We start from the raw sequence: 25846 nt of genomic DNA, 5'->3' as shown, positions 1-25846 counted from the left end.
ATCCAGTGGCCTATTGTCTTCATCTTCCCTGGTCCATAAGGGTTCATCCCACCTTCCACATCTCCAGACTCAAGCCTGTGGTGTTCAGTCCTCTGGTTCCGGACACTCGGCCTCCACCTCCGCCTCGCATGATAGTGGGACAGCCAGCCTACACTGTGCGATGCATCCTCTCTTGTCGCCAGTTCCGGCGTGGGGCTCAGTATCTCGTGGACTGGGAAGGTTACGGTCCTGAGGAGCGATCCTGGGTTCCGGCTCGGGATATTCTGGACCCCGGAGTCAACCACTCCACAAATTTCTTGTTAACAAACTATAGTTTGGCCTCCAGGGTGGCGCAGTGGTATAAGGGCGCTGCAGCGCCAGCTGTGCCACCAGAGACTCTGGGTTCGCGCCCAGGCTCTGTCGGAACCGTCCACGACCGGGAGGTCCATGGGGCGACGCACAATTGGCCTAGCGTCGTCCGGGTTAGGGAGGGTTTGGCCGGTAGGGATATCCTTGAGTCATCGCGCACCAGCGACTCCTGTGGCGGGCCGGGCGCAGTGCACGCTAACCAAGGTTGCCAGGTGCACGGTGTTTCCTCCGCCACATTGGTGCAGCTGGCTTCCGGGTTGGATGCGCACTGTGTTAAGAAGCAGTGCGGCTTGGTTTGGTTGTGTATCGGAGGACGCATGACTTTCAACCTTCGTCTCTCCCGAGCCCGTACGGGAGTTGTAGCGATGAGACAAGATAGTAGCTACTAACAATTGGATACCACAAAATTGGGGAGAAAAAGGGGTAAATTCAACTCAAACAAACAACAACAACAAAACGATATGCCAACACTATAGTTTTTTTTTTTGTTGTTGTTTGTTTTTGTTGAATTTTACCCCTTTTTCTCCCCAATTTCGTGGTATCCAATTGTTAGTAGCTACTATCTTGTCTCATTGCTACAACTCCTGTACGGGCTCGGGAGAGACGAAGGTTGAAACAATGAAGAAGTGGCGGCATTGTTTGTAGGGTTCGGAATATCCCTTTACAGTTTAGACTGACAGATTATTTCATTTATAATTCACTGTATCAAAATTCCAGCACAATTTACATACACTAAGTTGACTGTGCCTTTGAACAGCTTGGAAAAATTCCAGAAAATGATGTCATAGCTTTAGAAGCTTCTGATGGGCTAATTGAAATCATTTCAGTCAATTAGCGGTGTACCTGTGGATGTATTTCAAGGCCTACCTTCAAACTCAGTGCTTCTTTGCTTGACATCATGGGAAAATCAAAATAAATCAGCCAAGACTTCAGAAAAAAAACTTGTAGACCTCCACAAGTCTGGTTCATCCTTGAGAGCCTCACCCAATGTGATACAGAACCGTTATTATTTTTAATTTTTAGACCTTATAGCAAGAACCACCTAGCCATCAGAAGCCAACCAGCTAATTAGCTACAAGTCATTGTTTGCCACTGCTAGCGGCCTTTACCTTCTGCACAGATACCGGCCCTTTTTTTTGCCTGGATAATACTCGCCAGCCTACCAGTATCGGACTGTCTCTCCACTACAACGCCGGATTCCTGCCATAATCCCTGGACCATTACTCCTGATCTTCACTGCTAGCTAGCACCCACCGAGTTACCCAGTACCAAAGCTATCCCTGAGGCCCACCTCCCGGCCTACTCAGTTGTTCACCCAGACTCCACCCAAACACGGCTAGAACCCACTACTCCACCGGATCCTTGCCGTAAACTCTGGACCTTGGCACCGGGTCACTGCTGCTACCGAGTGGCTATGGTGGCTAACGCCCCTGCCCCCGAAGCTAGCACCAGTTAGCCGTGAGCCAGGCGCATCTCCCGGCTAGCAAACTAAATTACTACAACTACAATACCTCTTTCGCCATCTGGCTTGGATCCTTTCTCGACACGGTGCCCCGCCGCACCATCACGACTGGTCTGCTGACGAATACTCCATCCGCTGTGCCTTCAACCGGCCACCTCTCTGCCCAGTCATCGACATTTTACCCGTTGTTCTTGTTTTAGCTGATTAGCTGTTGTTGTCTCACCCGTTGTTGCTAGCTCTCCCAATCAACACCTCTGATTACTTTATGCCTCGCTTTGCTGTATGTCTCTCTCAAATGTCAATATGCCTTGTGTACTGTTGTTTAGGTTAGTTAACATTGTTTTAGTTTACAATGGAGCCCCTAGTTCCACTCATCATACCTTTGATACCTCCTTTGTCCCACGTCCCACACATGCGGTTACCTCACCCATTATAACCAGCAAGTCCAGAGATACAACCTCTTTTATCATCACTCAGTGCCTGGGCTTACCTCCGCTGTACCCGCACCCCACCATACCCCTGTCTGCACATTATGCCCTAAATCTATTCTACGACGCCCAGAAATTTGCTCCTGTTATTTTTTGTCCCCAACGCGCTAGGCGACCAGTTTTGATAGCCTTTAGCCGTACCCTCATCATACTCCTCCTCTGTTCCTCGGGTGATGTGGAGGTAAACCCAGACCCTGTGTGTCCCCAGGCACCCTCATTTGTTGACTTCTGTTATAGAAAAAGCCTTGGTTTCATGCATATCAACATCAGAAGCCTCTTCCCTAAGTTTGTTTTACTCAATGCTTTAGCACACTCCGCCAACCCTGATGTCAGTGCCATGTCTGAATCCTGGCTTAGGAAGGCCACCAAAAATTCGGAGATTTCCATACCCAACTACAACATTTTCCGTCAAGATAGAACTGCTAAAGGGGGAGGAGTTAGCCTGCAAAGTTCTGTCATACTTTCCAGGTCTATACCCAAACAGGTGGAACTTCTAATTTAAAAAAATAATCTCTCCAGAAATAAGTATCTCACTGTTGCCCCCTGCTATTGACCCCCCTCTACTCCCAGCTGTGCCCTGGACACCATTTGTGAATTGATCGCCCCCCATCTAGCTTCAGAGTTCGTTCTGTTAGGTGACCTAAACTGGGATATGCTTATTAACACCCCGGCAGTCCTACAATCTAAGCTAGATGCCCTCAATCTCACACAAATCATCAAGGTACCCACCAGGTACAACCCTAAATCTGTAAACATGGGCACCCTCATAGACATTATCCTGACCAACTTGCCCTCCAAATACACCTCCGCTGTTTTCAATCAGGATCTCAGTGATCACTGCCTCATTGCCTGTATCGGTCACCACCGATAAATCCATGATAATCGAACATTTCAATAAGAATTTCTCAACGGCCGGCCATGCCTTCCTCCTGGCTACTCCAACCCCGGCCAAAATCCCCCCCTGCAGCTACTCGCCCAAGCCTCCCCAGCTTCTCCTTCACCCACATCCAGATAGATGTTCTGAAAGCTGCAAAACCTGGACCTATACAAATCAGCTGGGCTAGACAATCTGGACCCTCTCTTTCTAAAACTAACCGCCGCCATTGTTGCAACCTTTATTACCAGCCTGTTCAACCTCTCTTTCGTATCGTCCGAGATCCCTAAAGATTGGAAAGCTGCCGCGATCATCCCCCTCTTCAAAGGGGGTGACACCCTAGACCCAAACTGTTACAGACCAATATCCATCCTGCCCTGTCTATCTAAAGTCTTCGAATGCCAAGTTAATAAACAGATCACTGACCATTTCTATCCCACCGTACCTTCTCCGCTGTGCAATCCGTTTTCCGAGCCGGTCACGGGTGCACCTCAGCCACGCTCAAGGTACTAAACGATATCATAACCGCTATCGATAAAAGACAGTAATGTGCAGCCGTCTTCATCGACCTGGCCAAGGCCAGGCAGACTCAATAGCTTTGGTTTTTCTAATGACTGCCTAGCCTGGTTCACCAACTACTTTGCAGACTTTGCAGAGTTCAGTGTGTCAAATCGGAGGGCATGTTGTCCGGACCTCTGGCAGTCTCTATGGGGGTACCACAGGGTTCAATTCTCGGGCCGACTCTTTTCTCTGCATATATCGATGATATTGCTCTTGCTGCGGGCGATTCCCTGATCCACCTCTATGCAGACGACACCTTTCTGTATACTTCCGGCCCTTCCTTGGACACTGTGCTAACTAACCTCCAAACGAGTTTCAATGCCATACAACACTCCTTCCGTGGCCTCCAACTGCTCTTAAAAGCTAGTAAAACCAAATGCATGCTTTTCAACCGTTCGCTGCCGGCACCCGACCGCCCGACTAGCATCACCATCCTGGACGGTTCCGACCTAGAATATGTAGACAACTATAAATACCTAGATGCCTGGTTAGACTGTAAACTCTCCTTCCAGACTCATATTAAACATCTCCAATTCAAAATCAAATCTAGAATCTGCTTTCTATTTCTCAACAAAGCCTCCTTCACTCACGCCGCCAAACTTACCCTAGTAAAACTGACTATCCTACCGATCCTCGACTTTGGCTTAGTATAACGGGCCGTCATCTACAAAATTGCTCCCAATACTCTACTCAGCAAACTGGATGCAGTCTATCACAGTGCCATCCATTTTGTTACCACATCACCTTATACCACTGTCGTGACGTTTGTATTAGTTAATGTGACGACTGTTGCTCATCGAATGATTAAACATTTCTAAATTTCCCAGATTAACTCAAAGAATATCAGAATATCAATTTTACAACAGCCGCTAATTAATCAGTTACCTCTACAATCTCGTTCTGAACGTCGCATAATCCGGGAATCTGCACGGACCCGGGTCTCACCAATGAGTTCGTACCACACCAATCTTAGTTGATTATTTATTTACTAGAAAGCTAAAATTATGATAAAAGATACAAATACACAAAAACACAATCTAGGCTATTGATTAGAACTTAGTATAACGGGCCAACACACTATGGCACGTGTTACCCAAAATGGGGATTTAAAAGAGAGAGAAAAAGAGAAAGTACACGAGAGAAATATACATTTGGGTGAATTTGTCAGCTATGCTTATTGTAACCCTAGCCTTGCCCCAAACTGCCGTTCTTATGGGTCAGAATACAATGATGTAATTTCGTGGGAAAGGTCTCTGTGGATTCTCGTGGACCGTCCAGGCTGCTCAATGACGCACTTCTCCGGCGCACCTCTCTGGTCGTCCTCACGATGTCAGTGTCCTTTTGGCTTAGGAGTCTGTTCCCTCGCCCTTGTTCTGGAAGGGCTCTTCTGAGGACAGACAACTCTGTAGCTCAGAGCTTACAGTGTAGGAATGAAACAGTGTAGATATCACGATTCGATGGGAGGTGGAGGCTAGGTGGTTCGACTTGAATTCACCCGCTTAGACACAGCTACTCATCCGTAGCTTGGGTAGAAAAATATTTCTTTGTCTTCAAACTTGTGTTGCGTTTTGGGGTTCGTTGACTTTTTAGACCTCGGCTGCAGCTTGGGTCACGTAGTGTAATTTGTAAATTCTTTACTCACAGGTTTTATACCCTCGTGTCAGAAGTGGGCGTAACCGCCTTTAGGGCAATTCTCTGGGCATACCAAGTTATGGGCAAGGTCTAGATTTCAACTCAAATTTTAGACAACTAACTTCACATTTCATCTTTACCAAAACATTCCCTTTGATTTTGACATTTTCCACACAGCGTACAATGTATAAACATCAAACATATACAAGGAAAACTCTTCACGTTACAATGTTTTCGAAACAACGCCATCTATTAACCTTTAATAACAAAACAAAAATGACATACATTTTCATATTCCATCTATCGTCATGACCACCATTGTGGCTGACAGAAACCATTGTTCCAAAGTCCCTTTATTGCATGTTCAATGTTCTGAGGTTGGTTCTCCATATTGAGAGGACACAGGAATGTTGTGTGGCCTAAGATTTACCAGGGGCGTGAGGGGTCATAAAAACCCACATCTTCAGACCCCTAGATCTCGCCTCCTCTGTTGAGGTTGAGATATAATCTGTAGGGTTGTGGTCTCCTGTAACCTGACCTGATCAGGACAGTCATGACACCACCCACCACTGCGACCTGTATGCTCTAGCCGGCTGGCCCTCACTACATATTCGTCGCCAGACCCACTGGCTCCAGGTCATCTATAAGTCTATGCTAGGTAAAGGTCCACCTTATCTCAGTTCACCGGTCACGATAACACCCACCATTAGTACACGTTCCAGCAGGTATATCTCACTGATCATCCCCAAAGTCAGCACCTCCTTTGGCCACCTTTCCTTCCAGTTCTCTGCTGCCAGTGGCCAGTGACTGGAACAAATGGCAAAAATCACTGAAGTTGGAGACTTTTATTCCCCTAACCAACTTTAAACATCAACTATCTGAGCAGCTAACCAATCGCTGCAGCTGTACATAGTCCATCTGTAAATAGCCCACCCAATCTACCTACCTCATCGCCATACTGTTTTTATTTTATTTACTTTTCTGTTCTTTTGCACACCAGTATCTCTACTTGAACATCATCATCTGCTCATTTATCACTCCAGTGTTAATCTGCTAAATTGTAATTATTCGCTCCTATAGCCTATTTATTGCCTACCTCCGCATGCCTTTTGCACACACTGTATATAGACTTTTTTCTTTATTTTTTCTACTGTGTCATTGACTTGTTTATTGTGTTATTGGCTTGTTTATTGTTTACTCCATGTGTACCTCTGTGTTGTTTGTGTCACAATGCTTTGCTTTATCCTGGCCAGGTCGCAGTTGTAAATGAGAGCTTGTTCTCAACTAGCCTACCTGGTTAAATAAAGGTGAAATAAAACATAATTGAAAAAAAAATACAGCTCAGGAAGGAGATGCGTTCTGTCCCCTAGAGATGAACGTACTTTGGTGCGAAAAGTGCAAATCAATCCCAGAACAATAGCAAAGGACCTTGTGAAGATGCTGTAGGAAACAGGTACAAAAGTATCTATATCCACAGTAAAAAAGAGTCCTATATCGACATAACCTGAAAGGCCGCTCAGCAAGGAAGAAGCCACTGCTCCAAAACCACCATAAAAAGCCAGACTACGGTTTGCAATTGCACATGGGGACAAAGATCGTACTTTTTGGGGAAATGTCCTCTGGTCTGATGAAACAACAACAGAACTGGTTGGCCATAATGACCATCGTTATGTTTGGAGGAAAAAGGGGGAGGCTTGCAAGCAGAAGAACACCATTCTAACCGTGATGCACGGGGGTGGCAGCATCATGTTGTGGGGGTGCTTTGCTGCAGGAGGAACTGGTGCACTTCACAAAATAGATGGCATCATGAGGTAGGACAATTATGTGGATATATTGAAGCAACATCTCAAGACATCAGTCAGGAAGTTACAGCTTGGTTGCAAATGAATCTTCCAAATGGACAATGACCCCAAGCATACTTCCAAAGTTGTGGCAAAAGGGCTTAAGGACAACAAAGTCAAGGTATTGAAGTGGTCATCACAAAGCCTGCCCTCAATACCATAGCAAATTTGTGGGCCGAACAGAAAAAGCGTGTGTGAGCAAGGAGGGCTACAAACCTGACTCAGTTACTCCAGCTCTGTCAGGAGGAACGAGACAGAATTCACCCAACTTATTGTGGGAAGCTTGTGGAAGGCTACTAATTGAGTGTATGGAAACTTCTGACCCACTAGGAATGTGATGAAAGAGATAAAAGCTCTCTACTATTATTCTGACATTTCACATTCTTAAAATAAAGTGGTGATCCTAACTGACCTAAGACAGGGAATTTTCATTAAGATTAAATGTCAGGAATTGTGAAACACTGAGTTTAGATGTATTTGGCTAAGGTGTCTGTAAACTTCAACTGTAAGTTCATTAGGCTACAGTATCTATTTCATTATGTTGATGGCTTGGTGTTTTAAAGGCCTGGATATAGACACATTTTGTCAAACATATGCTGTCATCTCATTCCTGTATTTGTTCAGGAAGAATATTATTGATGTATAGAATCACGTTTCCTCATAACCTCAATCATCAATTAGATAGGCCACAGCCTTGTGTAGCCTATGCATGCATGTGATGTGGAATTAATGACGCAGTGTAGTGTCATTGATGTAGAGAGGGTGTGACCTCGTGTTTTAAAATTGTTCCGGTGGAATAGTATTTATCACAGATAAACAAGAACACAAGCCAATAGCAACCAGAGAGAAGTAATTATGAAGACCTCTCAGTGCCAATCCAGAGTATCTCAGAGCGGCAGCGCGAGCTACATGAGCAGCCTCAGCACCAGCGCAATGAACCCGCTCAGCAGCGCGAGCCTCATCCTCCTTGTTCTCCTCATCTCAGCGATCCCCATCTGCAAAAGTAAGTTTAATAATATATTTTGAGCATGCTTTGGTTCTTGTGCATTGATAAAGGTCCAAGTCAAGATCTTAAAACGAAAAACTTTTTAAAGCAATGGAAAATGTTTGCGGGTTTGCTGTAGCCCAATTTAATAGGTTATGAAACATGTAAAGTTGTAATCAAAGGTTTTTTCAAACCATTGAATTTGGGCAACATAAATTACTAATAGGCCTAATCAACAAGCTCAACAACAACAATATAAATGCTTAAAATAATTAGACTACAAAATAAAATTAGGTTCATCAATCATCTCACTTTGTTAGCTTTATTTAATGTGTACAATTTCTGGAAGAAAAAAAACTGTAGACTAAAGCTAGTTGTATTTCAATCCCTTACAATATGAATAGACTCATATCAATATTTAAACTCAAGGTTTTTTCACATGCCAATCATTGTATTATTGTGCGTAATTACACATTATTGGGAACCTGCCCAAAGGAGAGAAGGTTTGAGAAATATTTAAAAACTTGACATTTACTCAAGTCTATCTTAACTGCAGATTGTCATGATAATTATTGGCAAATTAACGTCGATTGTTGCCTGTTGCATTTAATTAAACGTTTGCCATGTCATCATCACTTTCAGCACTTTCATCTGGTAAATGTACTTTGTTCTGAAGAGGGCCTGGTGTCTCCCAGGTCGTTCCTACAATAAGAGCGCTAGATTTGATCAGAGGGCGAACTTTCATTACAACGATGTTTTTCATTTAGCCTACATAACCTATTATCCAATACTGTATTTTCGTTTGTGGGATTTTCGCTGACTGGAAATGAATTGATTATAAACGGGGTTGCATAGAGCACTGGTGTAAGCCTACAAACTCCCACCACCAGTACAGCGGCTTTGCAACCTGTTGTTTTAGGGCTGCAACTCACCTGGTCTTTAACTACCAGATAGAAACAAAAACAGAAGTGTTTCGGCCCTCCAGTACTGGAATTGAACAGCCCTGGGCTGGGTTTCCTAAAAGCATCGTACAGTAGGTACAGTAGCAATAAAGCTAATCTTAATTCTATTGAAACTAACTGGAATAAATATGATTTTAGTGCTATGATGATTTTGGGAAATCCAGCCCTATTTTTGAGTATGAAATTAGGCTACACTTTTATGACTCCCCCATAGCCATGTAACATACATAAACGACAAAAGTTGGAAAGGGAATGACCTCCTAATCCACAATCAGTTAATTTAACTTTATTTTGAACCATAATGGGACGCACTATTGGAACTTGTTGTGGATGAGCCTGATCATTAGTTTCAAATTGACCCATTAGTACTGTCAAACCTTTCTGGGAATAGCATCTATTGTGACATTGTTGCAGCTAGACATTTGTTTTGGTAAAATTATGATGTTAGTGTATTTACTGCACTGGCAATTTCTCTCTATTATTTATTTCATGCATGGTCCTCTTCTCCCTCTCCCACTCCTTTCTTTGTTCTGTGACAGACAGCCCCCCCCCCCCCCCCCCCCCCCATTGTAATGGCTCTAAACATTGGCTTGGATTCGACCCCAAACAGCAATAATATCACAAATGATCGAGACATAAATAGATTCAGAATGGCAATCGTGTCAATCACTCTTCAGTGACATGATAAATTGTATTTGTTAAGGGTTATTTGCGGTGACATTGAGCGATTGAACGCGGCTTTGATGCTCTTATGTGATAATTGGCACAGGTGTTTAGAGACATTTAAACAGCGATGGCGACAGGAAGAGAACAGAGCTATTGCTGTGTGCTGTTAGGACAATTCCTACAAAAAGAAGGACAGAAGAGGGAAAGAGGAATCTATAAGGGAAAATAGTGGTTTAAAGAAAGACCATTGTTGGATGTCAGTACACTTTTGGGATACAGAGCTGTTGGTTCATAGTTGGTCACTATGAGTTTTTGAATATGAACAAATTTGACCCCAGGATAACACAGAAAAGCTTCAATACACTCTCCAAGTTCCCATCCTCCTGTCATATTGTCAAAATGCATTAGTTTATGACTATGATCCACTCAAAATAGATTATGGTTTTTAATCACGATATACACACTTCTATTAGCTTAGTGATACAGCATCAATGTGATGATGTAATGATACTCGTGTCTGCCTGTGTTTCAATGGAAGGTTCTCCAATACAACAGCAGAGAGCAACACTAGACCAGTACCAGCTTCTCAACCAGGTAGGCCACAGAACTACAGTGTCTCTCAGAATAATGAAATGTTCATATGAAAGCACGGAAGAGACTGAGCTGTTCCTCTCCTTTGCTATGCAGAGACATGTTTACTATTCACTCCCTCTCTCATAACAACACTCGTCTTGTCTCCCATAGCTAGAAGATGTGTGCTCATCCTACCTTTCTGCAGACCTGCCATTTCGGGTGAGTAAGACTAGAATAATGAAATGTTCATATGAAAGCACAGAAGAGAATGGATGAATGTTCAATGTTTTCTTTCTCTGAACCTCTCTCATATTTTCAAGTTCAGGATCAATTCCAATTATGATGAAATTTAAAATAGTCAATAACAGGCTTGAAATGAAAATGCTGTACAACCGTATCAGACTATTGCGCTCACCTCTTTCCCCCTGCTCTCTGGTTGCTACCCTAGATACCCAATGTTTTAGGAGAACTCTGTGTGTTGATGCTTGTACAGAAGTCTAAGGTATTCCACCATTCATGTTCCAGCATAGTAGCTCAAACAAAAATTCTATCACAAATATAAATACACACATTGTGGTTTATCCTACTGTGCGAGCACAACACAGTTGCATGTATATTCAGATTTGCAGTGCTTAATCATTCTCGAGTAAATGTAGTTTTATTTGATTGTCATTGCAGAAAGGATGGGACAATCCTAGTAAAAGGGTAAGTGCGGCATCTGTTTCATCCGTCTATTGAAAAGTGTTCACTAAGGGTAACTAATATCAATGCAATCAACATCCAACCTTTTGACAATTTTTATTTGTGCGTGTATGTGTTTGCTTGCATATACAGTTTTTATTTCATTATGTTAAGCAACAAGGTGCTGGCTTAACAGAGGAGGCGGTAAGTTGGGTTAAAGCTCAATTTCACTGTGCACTGCTTTGCGGCTTGACACGAAGGCACATTGCATTTTCGTTTTATTATCTGTTACTTGTACTGTGTTTTTAGTATTGCATTACCTTTTTTATTCCATAACGTGCATTTTTATCTTGAAAAAGTGTTAGGTTTTTAGCTTAGTTTTTATTTCCGGAGTAAACCAAGTATTTAGAGTTATGAATTGCAGACACTTTGCTGCATATCACATTACCACAGCTCTCACGTTCTCAAAATGCATGCCAGCTCACACAAACGTACACTCTATAGCTGCCCAGCTTGCTAACTTCTCAAGAGTTGTCCTCCAAGGAGATAGGCCCATAGGTTTCTGGTATAAGAAATACCATAGTTTTCCCATCCCTGGTATGAAAAAGGTTGAAAGAAAACACTGCTCCACCTACCAGTGCTTCCCTTCCCCTTGTCTCTTGCTCTGCATGCAAGATGTACACTTTCTTAAACTCTTTTAGGTGTGGCATGTGTCCACACAGAGGCGTCATGCCCATAGGGGTCAGATTTGTCCAGTTTTTTGTTGTTGTTTCTCTATAATACTACTAGTCACCTGGCAATTGTATGAAGTTGGTTTTATCCCAGATACACTACATCACCAAAAGTATGTGGCCACCTGCTCGTCGAACATCTCATTACAAAATCATGGGCCTTAATATGGAGTTGGTTCCCCCTTGGCTGCCTTCACTTTTCTGGGAGGTTTTTCCACTAGATGTTGGAACATTGCCCCAGGGACTTGCTTCCATTCAGCCACGAGCATTAGTGAGGTCGGGCACTGATGTTGGGCGATAAGGCCTGGCTAGCAGTCGGTGTTCCAATTCATCCCAAAGGTGTTTGATGGGATTGAGGTCAGGACCCTGTGCAGGCCAACAAGTTCTTCCATACCGATCTCGACAAACCATTTCTGTATGGATCTCGCTTTGTACACATTGGCATTGTCATGCTGAAACAGGACAGGGCCTTCCCTAAACTGTTGCCACAAAGTTGGAAGCCCAGAATCATCCAGAATGTAATTGTATGCTGTAGCGTTAAGATTTCCCTTCACTGGAACTAAGGGGCCTAGTCCGAACCATGAAAAACAGCCGCAGATTATTATTCCTCCTCCACCAAACTTTACACTTGGCACTATGCATTCCAGCAGGTAGCGTTCTCCTGGCATCCGCCAAACCCAGATTCGTCCATCGGACTGCTGGATGGTTAAGCGTGATTGATCATTTAAAAAAATGCATTTCTATTGCTCCGGAGTCCAATGGTGGCAAGCTTTACACCACTCCAGCTGACACTTGGCATTGCGCATAGTGATCTTAGGCTTGTGTGCTGCTGCTTGGCCATAGAAACCCAGTTCCTTAAAAATATGATCCAAAGTGGTCATTTCAGGCAGCGCTGATAGGGATATTTAAGGCCATCCAAAAGCTGGTTTAGCGGGTAATGGCATTATTTTGACAGTGGAAACACAGCCTATACAGCCGTGACTGACACTACCCATATGTGCATGGAACAACAGTAGCCTAATGTGCTTTTGATGCCTCTATACTTTGTATTTAGAAACAGATTTTTTTTCTTCCCATCCTTCCCTTCCTTGTTTTATTTGATGAAAAACCAAGCATAGCCTCCCCTCTCAATTAAGGCTTTTTTTGTTTGCCCAATGCAATTATGAAGTAGTCAAGACTGTCAATAAAGGGGTTGGCTCCTGAGACCGCTTGGAAATAAATCTTAATCACCAAAGCTTTATTAAAATATAAAGTTTGAGAGGAGTAAAACAGTGAGCTATCATTCCCTTTTCATCTATGCATTGTAGGCAGTCCCACATTATTTTAGCCATGCAGGTCCGGTTTTGGACGTGCGTAAAACCCCCTCCATGATGTAGGCTATGTGTCCATGCCCATCATGAAACGGGAGAGGAGAACTTCGGTGAATACCGGTGAACCGAGTATTTAGAAGTTGTCTGGTCTGTAACAATGGCTTGTTTTCCGTTTCATACGTTAAAAACCTACTATAACGTAGACTTTTTTTATCCTGGTGATTTTAACAACATTTATTTGTTGTTTAAAAAAAACAGATTGTTTTTCTTTTCAATTTTATTACCACAACTTATTAGAATGATTCAACTTCTTGGTTTTATGGTGACAAAGTCCGTGTCACGCTTGCAATGTAACTTCTGGAGGTGTGTGAACGCTACCTGATCTTTAAATTGGTTCTGATTATGTTCATAAAACATAGGACTATTTGGGAGCAGTATAACGGTGAGTGGACATCCTCCCTTTCTATTTCTATTGGATCAGTTTGGAGGCGCATAAACCCTGCATAGTCTGCGTTGTTTTAATATTATATGCCCACGGGGAGAAATGATGGTGCCTTTTAAGTGTAACATAGCCTATTTAAAACAAGTTGTTTTGTTTAGAATTTGATTAGACTTATTCATTCTCTTTTTAGGCCTTATCAATAAATAATTTAATCTTGCTTATTGATAATGTTTGGCATGTCCATGCTCAGCCATGATGCAATTTACAGTAGGTCTGGCCCCTATATCAGTGTGAATGCTATTGAAGCCATGTAATTACTTGGAACAATGTGGACTACAAATGGGTTCAGGTTAGCAGTTAGCAAAGATAGGTCTAGATTTTGTTATTTGGCTTCCTTAAGCTATTTAACAAACTATAACAGACTAACATTGGAGTTGATTCCAAGGCAATACATAAAAAAACATAAATACACAGCTTGAAGCAACCACATATTTTGCCATGGCGCACGTTCTGATTGGCCAGTGAGGGGCCAAGCCTCGACACACCCACAACTTGTTTATTCATCAAAACCCAGCCCTTTCGCGCCAACGCCAGCAAGTGTGCCGATAATTGTGAGAGTGAAAATGGCACAAATATTTCTGACACACCCCTGAACGTATAGCACTACCGCATGCGCTTACATTTACCATTGTGTTAGGTTTGTTAAAATAGAGCCCTTAGTTTCTTTAAAAAAAATCCCCAGCCAGGAGGATACAGACAGCTGAAGAGGTATGCTTAGATATGCATTTTTTTTATGATATAGAATTAAGCATAAGGATTATGCAGGAAAAAGGTGTTTGAAAAATGCTAAATTCTCTAATTTACGGACGGGGGACCTAGCCCCCCTACAGACCACCCCCTAGCTATTCTCACATAATTTGTGCCCCCTCACATTTTTGAGGTGCGTGACACACCTGTTTACACATTAGTGTATCCTGTCTTGTTTGCATGAGAATTGGAATGACTAATTTCACCCTCACTTCCGCTGTCATCAGAATAACTGACGTGGGGGAACATCATTAGTGTAAATTAGATAAACAGAAAGTACAATGAAGGGAGTAATTTTCTGCCCTGTCTGAATAATTCATGGAAGGCTGTATTTTTAAGTGCCAACCATTTTCATCTCAAGTCTCCAAGTCATTGTAATGGCATCGAAATGACATCCTCTATTTCCTGTGATGGCTTCATTAATTCATTTAGGATATAGCTCTGTTTACAGTCACAGGGCAGAGATTGGCTTTGCAAAGTTCATCCTCAGAGGATGTTAGCACAGTAAAATCAAGTTGAGTTGACAAAATGTAAAACTTGTCAACCAGATAACAATCCAAATATGATGTCTTTCCTAGACATTGTGATTACGCCATGAAAATGCGTACTTAACTGATTGTAATCGGTTATCTGACATCACTTCAATTCCGTCATAATGACATCCCACACCAAACGCTGTCCAATGTTACCTACGCATGACGCTGGTACATTACATTAGTAGAGAAGGTATAGCACTTCAATGTCCTGGCATGGCCTGCATGTGGAGAGCGTGCTGTCACTATGTGATGTGTCGATCTAAACATGCAGAGTCTCAGAGTCTGCAAATGAACACAGGGTTGTACTGAGGACTGTGTGTGTACGTACAGTTGAAGTTGGAAGTTTACATACACTTAGGTTGGAGTCTTTAAAACTTGTTTTTCAACCACTCCACAAATTTCTTGTTAACAAACTATAGTTTTGGCAAGTCGGTTATGACATCTACTTTGTGCATGACACAAGTCATTTTCCAACAATTGTTTACAGACAGATTATTTCACTTATAAATCACTGTGTCACAATTCCAGTGGGTCAGAAGTTTACATACACTAAGTTGACTGTGCCTTTAAACAACTTGGAAAATTCCAGAAAATGTCATGGCTTTAGAAGCTTCTGATAGGCTAATTGACATCCTTTGAGTCAATTGGAGGTGTACCTTTGGATTTATTTCAAGGCCTACCCTCAAACTCAGTTCCTCTTTGCTTGACATCATGGGAAAATCAAAATAAATCATCCAAGACCTCAGAAAAATAAATGTAGACCTCCAAAAGTCTGGTTCATCATTGGAGCAATTTCCAAACGCCTGAAGGTATCATTTTCATCTGTACAAACAATAGTATGCAAGTATAAACACCATGGGACCGCGCAGCCGTCATACCGCTCAGGAAGGAGACATGTTCTGTCTCCTAGAGATGAACGTACTTTGGTGCGAAAAGTCCTAATCAATCCCAGAACAACAGCAAAGGCCCTCGTGAAGATGTTGGAGGAAACAGGTACAAAAGTATCTACAGTGCCTTGCGAAAGTATTCGGCCCCCTTGAACTCTGCAACCTTTTGCCACATTTCAGGCTTCAAACATAAAGATATAAAACTGTATTTTTTTGTGAAGAATCAATCAACAACAAGTGGGACACAATCATGAAGTGGAACGACATTTATTGGATATTTCAAACTTTTTTAACAAATCAAAAACTGAAAAATTGGGTGTGCAAAATTATTCAGCCCCTTTACTTTCAGTGCAGCAAACTCTCTCCAGAAGTTCAGTGAGGATCTCTGAATGATCCAATGTTGACCTAAATGACTAATGATGATAAATACAATCCACCTGTGTGTAATCAAGTCTCCGTATAAATGCACCTGCACTGTGAGGTGACTCAGAGGTCCGTTAAAAGCGCAGAGAGCATCATGAAGAACAAGGAACACACCAGGCAGGTCCGAGATAGTGTTGTGAAAAAGTTTAAAGCCGGATATGGATACAAACAGATTTCCCAAGCTTTAAACATCCCAAGGAGCACTGTGCAAGTGATAATATTGAAATGGAAGGAGTATCAGACCACTGCAAATCTACCAAGACCTGGCCGTCCCTCTAAACTTTCAGCTCATACAAGGAGAAGACTGATCAGAGATGCAGCCAAGAGGCCCATGATCACTCTGGATGAACTGCAGAGATCTACAGCTGAGGTGGGAGACTCTGTCCATAGGACAACAATCAGTCGTATATTGCACAAATCTGGCCTTTATGGAAGAGTGGCAAGAAGAAAGCAATTTCTTAAAGATATCCATAAAAAGTGTTGTTTAAAGTTTGCCACAAGCCACCTGGGAGACACACCAAACATGTGGAAGAAGGTGCTCTGGTCAGATGAAACCAAAATTGAACTTTTTGGCAACAATGCAAAACGTTATGTTTGGCGTAAAAGCAACACAGCTGAACACACCATCCCCACTGTCAAACATGGTGGTGGCAGCATCATGGTTTGGGCCTGCTTTTCTTCAGCAGGGACAGGGAAGATGGTTAAAATTGATGGGAAGATGGATGGAGCCAAATACAGGACCATTCTGGAAGAAAACCTGATGGAGTCTGCAAAAGACCTGAGACTGGGACGGAGATTTGTCTTCCAACAAGACAATGATCCAAAACATAAAGCAAAATCTACAATGGAATGGTTCAAAAATAAACATATCCATGTGTTAGAATGGCCAAGTCAAAGTCCAGACCTGAATCCAATCGAGAATCTGTGGAAAGAACTGAAAACTGCTGTTCACAAATGCTCTCCATCCAACCTCACTGAGCTCGAGCTGTTTTGCAAGGAGGAATGGGAAAAAAATTCAGTCTCTCGATGTGCAAAACTGATAGAGACATACCCCAAGCGATTTACAGCTGTAATCGCAGCAAAAGGTGGCGCTACAAAGTATTAACTTAAGGGGGCTGAATAATTTTGCACGCCCAATTTTTCAGTTTTTGATTTGTTAAAAAAGTTTGAAATATCCAATAAATGTCGTTCCACTTCATGATTGTGTCCCACTTGTTGTTGATTCTTCACAAAAAAATACAGTTTTATATCTTTATGTTTGAAGCCTGAAATGTGGCAAAAGGTCGCAAAGTTCAAGGGGGCCGAATACTTTCGCAAGGCACTGTATATCCACTGTAAAACAAGTCTTATATCGACATAACCTGAAAGGCAAGGAAGAAGCCACTGCTACAAAACCGCCATAAAAAAGCCAGACTACGGTTTGCAACTGCACATGGGGACAAAGATCATACTTTTTGGAGAAATGTCCTCTGGTCTGATGAAACAAAAATAGAACTGTTTGGCCATAATGACCATCGTTATGTTTGGAGGAAAAAGGGGATGCTTGCAAGCTGAAGAACACCATCCCAACCGTGAAGCACGGGGGTGGCAGCATCATGTTGTGGGGGTGCTTTGCTGCAGGAGGGACTGGTGCACTTCACAAAATAGATGGCATCATGAGGAAAGAAAATGTGGATAATTATGTGGATATATTGAAGAAAAGTATCTATATCCACAGTAAAACGAGTCCTATACCGACATAACCTGAAAGGCCGCTCAGCAAGGAAGAAGCCACTGCTCCAAAACCACCATAAAAAGCCAGACTACGGTTTGCAACTGCACATGAGGACAAAGATCGTACTTTTTGGAGAAATGTCCTCTGGTCTGATTAAACAGCAATATAACTGGTTGGCCATAATGACCATCGTTATGTTTGGAGGAAAAAGGGGGAGGCTTGCAAGCAGAAGAACACCATTCTAACCGTGATGCACAGGGGTGGCAGCATCATGTTGTGGGGGTGCTTTGCTGCAGGAGAAACTGGTGCACTTCACAAAATAGATGGCATCATGAGCTAGGACAATTATGTGGATATATTGAAGCAACATCTCAAGACATCAGTCAGGAAGTTAAAGCTTGGTTGCAATTGGGTCTTCCAAATGGACAATGACCCCAAGCATACTTCCAAAGTTGTGGCAAAATGGCTTAAGGACAACAAAGTCAAGGTATTGGAGTGGCCATCACAAAGCCCTGCCCTCAATCCTATAGAAAATATGTGGCCAAAACTTTAAATGTGTGTGTGAGCAAGGAGGCCAACAAACCTGACTCAGTTACACCAGCTCTGTCTGGAGGAATGGGCCAAAATTCCCCCAACTTATTGTGGGAAGCTTGTGGAAGGTTACCCGAAGTGTTTGACCCAAGTTAAACAATTTAAAGGCAATGCTACCAAATACTAATTGAGTGTATGTAAACTTCTGACCCACTGGGAATGTGATGAAAGAAATAAAAGCTGAAATCAATCATTCTCTCTACTATTATTCTGACATTTCACATTCTTAAAATAAAGTGGTGATCCTAACTGACCTAAGACATGCAATTTTTACTAGGATGAAATGTCAGGAATTGTGAAAAACTGAGTTTAAATGTATTTGGCTAAGGTGTATGTAAACTTCTGACTTCAAATGTATGTGTGTGTGTGTGTGTCAGTGTTGCCCGATTCCGAATTGAATTGAGAATGCATCAAATTCCAATTAAATTGTGCAATTTGAATTGAGGTAGTAAACAGGATACAAAATTGCAATTTGAATATGAATGAAAGTTAATAGAATTAAATTAAATTAAATTCAAATGCCTATTCTATTCTATATGAGGTATAGTCAAATCAAAGTTTATTGTTCACATACACAGATTTGCAGATGTTATCGCTGGTGCAGTGAAATGCTTGTGTTTCACCGCTTGTGGTTCAAGCAATTCATTGCACCTGCGATAACATCTGCAAATCGAGCTCCAACAGTGCAATAATACCTAGCAAACAATTACAAAATAAGTTATCTATGATGAGACATGACTAGAATACAATGCATATAAAGTGGAAGAAACAGTATGTAAACATTATTCAAGTGACCAGTGTTCAATGACTATGTACATATGACAGCAGTCTAAGGTGCAGGGTAAAGTACCTGGTAGTCTATACAAATATACATATTGAACATAAAACATGTCATTATATACATGCATAAAATATATTGTTGAAACAATTGATTTCAGGACAAACTCTTAAAAGAACGATCAAGGAAAGCAACCTGTTTATGAATATTCATATATTCATTATATTTCATTAATCACTTACATTTTGTTCAATATGGGGAAAATACCACATTTCCCAGAATGCATTAGTTTAACCCTCAAGTTGACCCTGAGGGATTCAAAAAGAAGCCAAACAAATTAAATGTTTGGTGGAATTATAATTGGCTATTCTAAGCACTAATGTTAAAAGAGTATATGAACATTCCAGAGAAAATTGATATTTATTGTTATCTGGAAGTGTGACCAGTCAGATTCAATGAAACTCATTTTCTATGACTGATTGGACTTTATTTGAATTGCACTGAATTAACTTCTACTTTCTGTCAATCAAACTCAAATTCTACATCCTGTAGGGTGTGGCCAATTCAATTAGAATTTCAACTCATGGGTGGAAAGGGAGTCAATTCTGTGGGCGCCTGCCCTCGCACGGATGTGCTCGTGCACATGGGTGCATCCACTGGAGCATGCATTCATACTTGTGTCTGTGTGGATGGGATGTTAGGGTGTGTGTGTGTGTGTGTGTGTGTGTGTATATGTATATATGGGCTCCTCTCTGCAGCCCCCAGCCCTCTGTCTCTATGTCCGGGCAGTTGTTCATGTTTCTTCATGTCTGTCTGTATGTGGATGTTTTGTGGATGTGTCAGTCCCCTGTGATGCACCCTCTCCTGCAGCTAGTTCCTCAACTCCATACCAGACGAGAGAGAGGAGAGGAGTTTGTATTCCGCGTATGTACACTCTGCATGTTCCGTTTTACATCTACTCTGCACCTGTCACTTCTTTGGAGAGGAAATCTCTCAGTAATCTCTTAGACTCGCATATAACAAAGCCACCACAATTTGCAGTGCTTTGTTATAGTGTGATACTAATCGTCGAATTAAAGATATTGTGAGCACCCTTTGATTTTATTTAATTGGGAGAGCTAAAACTCTTGATGTTCCCTTTGCAGTCAATTTAGGGCATCTGGAGGCTATTCTCTTTTCACTTAGCCAATGCATACAGGATTTGTCATTTTTCCAGTGTGTTGTCCTATTATGAGACTGTTTCATTGTGCGTATAGAGGCTACCTTTTTTACACACATATTGTCACTCTCTGTACTCGTCTACATTAGCTGTTCTTTTCCATGATTCAGGTAATTACAGTCTAAAATTAGTGCATCTGACAGGTGAACATCCACGTCGCTGTGCTTTAACTCAACATAATTAATCCTTCATTCTACCTGGGGTTGACATTCACATAGTAGCTACATCAGAATTGTGAGTGGAAAAGTGCTCAGCTTAGTGTGTGTCTGTTTACGGCAGAGACTCAATGGGAGTGACGTCTGCTCTAATGGTTTTGCCTACGAAAGAATGAAATAAGTGGAAAAGGAGCTTAGACAGATAAACAAGGATATCTAGCACACTTCTTTCTGTTCCAACTGAAATGTTGACTTTTTTCATTTTAAAGCGGTTGTCGGCTGAATAAATACTGCCTTACTCAAGTAAGACAATACCTGAATTTCTATCACCTGATCATTGATATCCTCTGTGCTTTCTGTTTAGGATCATCTCCAGGGACCTGGAGGAATTCAGAGCAGAGGGTACTTCTTATATCGGGTATGAATACACACATTCAGGGAACAGGCATTAACTCCATTACAACGTTTATTTGATTACATACATCAGTAACATTTGTATTTCTTTCTTACAGCCAAGAAATGGAAGAAGATCCCTAGAATTTGAGTAAATGTAAGGTTTGGGGTATTTCTCAATGCCATTATCATTAGTAAACACTGCTGTAACACTGATGTCCATTTACTAGTGTACCCTGAAAGGGTTGGGAATGGGGGAAAAAAACATATCAAACCCGTAATCTGACAGAGTGGGGAGGCAGGTTTCCATGAAACTCTTTGGTTATTATTACTGTGAAAACATGTTTTATCATGAGTCGTAGCCTACTGTGTTTGTACTTGCATGGCCTTGACCCTTTAAAACAACGTGTTACAGAGTCCCTACTCTACGTTGTACAGAGATGACACAGAACCAGATAACCGAACAGGCACAACCATCTTAGAGTGGTCCAGACCTCCACCAAAACGATGTTGAAAGAATGAAGAAACAACATGAAGAACAAAGAAATGAGAGTCTAAGTAAAATAATCTTTGTTTGTCCAAAAGTCTTATTTGTGTTTTGATGATGTGTCTTTTGAATTAAAAGCATTGTTATATGGTTATCTTTGTGGTGGAATGATTTTGCAAAAAGACAGATACTGCTTATGAAACTTGCACAAAGAGGTCCTGACGCAACTGGAAAATTGTCAGTGAACACACAAGAGGAGTGTGTTTGTGTGTGTGTGTGTGTGAGCTGAAATACTCTTGACCATACTTAGTGTGCTCAAAAAAACGATGTCTCTCTCTGAAACATTTCCTATGACACAAGATTGAGATCTCACCCAACACTATTATGTTGCACCCGCGTTCTGGAATTAAACTCTACCTTTCAAACAGACGAAAGACCAGAAAGGCTGATTATAGTCTCAATATACCAACTATTACATTCAGGTGAAGAAGTAAACTCATTCTGATGACTTACTAATTGTATTTACCTTATAGCATTGAAGCTTTATTAATGGTTTTGTTAATTAGGAAAATATTTGTGGAGAGTCAGGTCTGGAATATGGAATAAAAATGTATACTTTGTTTTTGTGACCAAGTAACTATTATCAGACTTAACCCACACAGCAGTGGCTGTATGATCGATAATGACACTACACAAATAACGTGTATCTCTTTCCTTTCTGGTTTCTCACCCACTGTGGGAGTATTTCTTGAAAGAAGTAGCTGGAAGGCTGTGGACTGATAGTGACCCATGAGCAGGCTGCTGTATCCTGGAAAGCTAGATCTGGGTAGGGGATGGAGGAGGTTGGGAGTGTGAAGCAACAAGACACCCCACAAGACAAGTCTCTGAGTGTGAGAACTCCTCCAAGCGGGAAGCATGTGTTCAGTCAACAGACAGAATGCTCTGCCAAAGGGTGAGAAGAGCTGGTAAAATATAATACCTCCCAGCTGTACATAATATTGTACCAGATAAAACAGAAGATGAACACACATTTGTATCTGATGCAGGATCAATTCACTGCTGTGTGGATCAAATATTTGACCATGGCGCTATCTAGTGGTATTAAAAAGAACATCTCAGAAAGCACAGTTGTATCTTCAGCACCAACCCCATCCCAAGGCAATGTTACATTCCTTCAAGACTGTTGAAAACCTTGAACCTAAAGGGAGATAGGTTGGTCCCTTTAATTGATCAACCTGACAATATGACAAATTCTTTGTTTTGTGGGAGCTGCAAGGGCTCTCGAGTGGGGCAGTGGTCTAAGACACTGCATAGCAGTACAAGAGGTGTCACTGCAGTACCTGGTTTGAATCCAGGCTGCATCACATCTGCCTTTGATTGGGAGTCCCATAGGGTGGTGCACAATTGGCTGGAGTAGGCTGTCATTGTAAATAAAAATTTGTTTGACTTGCCTAGTTAAATAAATAAAACAAGGAATGGAAGATAGCTGCTTCAAGGTGCAGTACTTCCTCTAAACAGTAGATGTCCCTATGCTACAACAAATACAATTTCACTTTCAGAAAATAATGTAAACTCAGTAAAAAAATAACCATCCCTTTTTCAGGACCCTGTCTTTCAAAGAAACACTGTTTCCCATGCTTGTTCAATGAACCACAAAACATTAATGAACATGCACCCGTGGAACGGCCGTTAAGACACTAATAGCTTACAGACAGTAGGCAAATCGGTATATCCGAGCATCACACCTGCGGAACAGGTACAGGATGGCAACAACAACTGCCCGAGTTACACCAGGAACGCACAATCCCTCCATCAGTGCTCAGACTGTCCACAAAAGGCTGAGAGAGGCTGGACTGAGGGCTTGTAGGCCTGTTTTAAGGCAGGTTCTCACCAGACATCACTGGCAACAATGTCTCCTATAGGCACAAAACCACCGTCGCTGGACAAGACAGGACTGGTAAAAAGTGCTCTTCACTGACGAGTCGCGGTTTTGTCTCACCAGGGGTGATGGTTGGATTTGCGTTTATTGTCGAAGGAATGAGTGTTACACCAAGGCCTGTACTAAGGCCTGTACTCTCGATTTGGAGGTGGAGGGTCCATCATGGTCTGGGGGGGTGTGTGACAGCATCATCGGACTCAGCTTGTTGTCATTGCAGGCAATCTCAATGCTGAGTGTTACAGGAAAGACATCCTCCTCCCTCATGTGGTACCCTTCCTGCAGGCTCATCCTGATATGACCCTCAAGCATGATAATGCCCCCAGTCATACTGCTCGGTCTGTGCGCGATTTCCTGCAAGACAGGAATGTCAGTGTTCTGCCATGGCCAGCGAAGAGCTCGGATCTCAATCCCATTGAGCACGTCTGGGTCCTGTTGAACCGGAGGGTGAGGGCTAGGGACATTCCCCCCAGAATTGTCCGGGAACTTGCAGGTGCCTTGGTGGAAGAGTGGGGAAACATCTCACAGCAAGAACTGGCAAATCTGGTGCAGTCCATGAGGAGGAGATGCACTGCAGTGCTTAATGCAGCTGGTGGCCACACCAGATACTAACTGTTACTTTTGATTTTGACCCCCTCAGGGACACATTATTCCATTTCTGTTAGTCACATGTTTGTGGAACTTGTTCAGTTTATGTCTCAGTTGTTGAATCTGGTTATGTTCATACAAATATTTACACATGTTAATTTTGCTGAAAATATACGCAGTTGACAGTGAAAGGATGTTTCTTTTTTTGCCTTGTAACAACACAACTGATTGGATCAAACACATTAAGAAAGAAAGAAATTCCACAAATTAACTTTTAACAAGGCACACCTGTTAATTGAAATGCATTCCAGGTGACTACCTCATGAAGCTGGTTGAGAGAATGCCAAGAATGTGCAAAGCTGTCATAAAGGCAAAGGGAGGCTACTTTGAAGAATCTCAAATATAAAATATATTTTGATTTGTTTAACACTTTTTTGGTTACTACGTGATTCCATATGTGTTAATTCATAGTGTTGATGTCTTCATTATTATTCTGCAATGTAGAAAATTGTGAAAATAATGAAAAACCCTGGAATTGGTGTGTAGTTGTCGAAACCTTTGACTGGTACTGTACATATATATTACATTTACATAAATATTCACTCATATAAATATTTACTCAGTACTTTGTTGAAGCACCTTTGGCAGCAACTACAGCCTCGAGTCTTCTTGGGTATGATGCTACAGGTTGGGCACACCTGTATTTGGAGAGTTTCCCTCATTCTTCTCTGCAGATCCTCTCAAGCTCTGTCATGTTGGATGGGGAGTGTTGCTGCATAGCTATTTTCAGGTCTCTCCAGAGATATTCGATCGGGTTCAAGTCCGTGCTCTGGGCCACTCACATACATTTAGAGACTTGTCCCAAAGCCACTCCTGTGTTGTCTTGGCTGTGTGCTTAGAGCCGTTGTCCTGTTGGAAGGTGAACCACCCCAGTCTGAGGTCCTGAGTGCTCTGGAGCAGTTTGTCATCAAGGATCTTTCTATACTTTGCTCTGTTCATCTTTCTCTCTATCCTGACTAGTCTCCCTGTGGCTGAAAAACGTTCCCTCAGCATGATGCTGCCACCACCATGCTTCACCGTAGGGATGGTGCCAGGTTTCCTCCAGACGTGACGGTTGGCATTCAGGCAAAATAGTTCAATCTTGGTTTCATTAGACCAGAGAATCTTGTTTCTCTTGGTCTGAGAGTATTTAGGTACTTTTTGGCAAACTCCAAGCGGCCTGTCATGTGCCTTTTACTTAGGACTGGCTTCCGTCTGGCCACTCTACCTTAAAGGCCTGGTTGGTGGAGTGCTGCATAGATGGTTGTCCTTCTGAAAGGTTCCCCCATCTCCACAGAGGAACTCTGGAGCTGTGTCAGACTGACCATTGGGTTCTTGGTCACCTCCCTATCCAAGGCCCTTCTCCCGCGATTGCTCAGTTTGGCTGGACTGCCAGCTCTAGGAAGTGTGTTGGTGGTTCCAAACTTCTTCCATTTAAGAATGATGGAGGCCACTGTGTTCTTGGGGACCTTCAATACTGTAAACATGTTTTGGTACCCTTCCCCAGATCTGTGCCTCGACACAATCCTGTTTCGGATCTTTACGGACAATTACTGTGACCTCATGGCTTGGTTTTTGCTCTGAGATGCGCTATCAACTGTGGGACATTATTTAGACAGGTGTGTGCCTTTCCAGTCAATTGAATTTATCACAGGTGGACACCAATCAAGTTGTAGAAACATCTCGAGGATGATCAATTGAAACAGGATGCACCTGAGCTCAATTTTGAGTTGCATA

At 42.3% G+C, this 25846-nt stretch overlaps 1 protein-coding gene across 2 annotated transcripts; it reads left to right on the top strand.

The window, feature by feature from the left end:
• Positions 1 to 8043: 8043 nt before the first annotated feature.
• On the top strand, positions 8044 to 21698 carry LOC110520952 (neuromedin-U). Of its 2 annotated transcripts, XM_090233384.1 has the most exons (9): positions 8044 to 8209; positions 10358 to 10413; positions 10564 to 10611; positions 10841 to 10894; positions 11071 to 11097; positions 20136 to 20216; positions 21031 to 21084; positions 21179 to 21216; positions 21475 to 21698. In XM_090233384.1, the coding sequence occupies exons 1-8, from the start codon at positions 8062 to 8064 to the stop codon at positions 21212 to 21214; spliced, it is 504 nt and encodes a 167-aa protein (XP_090089510.1). In that variant the 5' UTR covers positions 8044 to 8061; the 3' UTR covers positions 21215 to 21216; positions 21475 to 21698. The 2 variants fall into 2 exon arrangements, with proteins under 2 accessions (XP_090089510.1, XP_021454080.1); XM_021598405.3 differs by lacking the exon at positions 20136 to 20216 and having other exon boundaries at positions 21475 to 21697.
• The last annotated feature ends 4148 nt before the right edge of the window (positions 21699 to 25846 follow it).

The sequence above is a fragment of the Oncorhynchus mykiss genome, chromosome 4, assembly GCF_057628025.1.
Source record: "Oncorhynchus mykiss isolate SJ-2025 chromosome 4, ASM5762802v1, whole genome shotgun sequence".
Classification (NCBI taxonomy): Eukaryota; Metazoa; Chordata; class Actinopteri; order Salmoniformes; family Salmonidae; genus Oncorhynchus; species Oncorhynchus mykiss.
The sequence above is the reverse complement of the archived record's forward strand: the minus strand, read 5'-3'. Positions and strand labels throughout refer to the sequence as shown.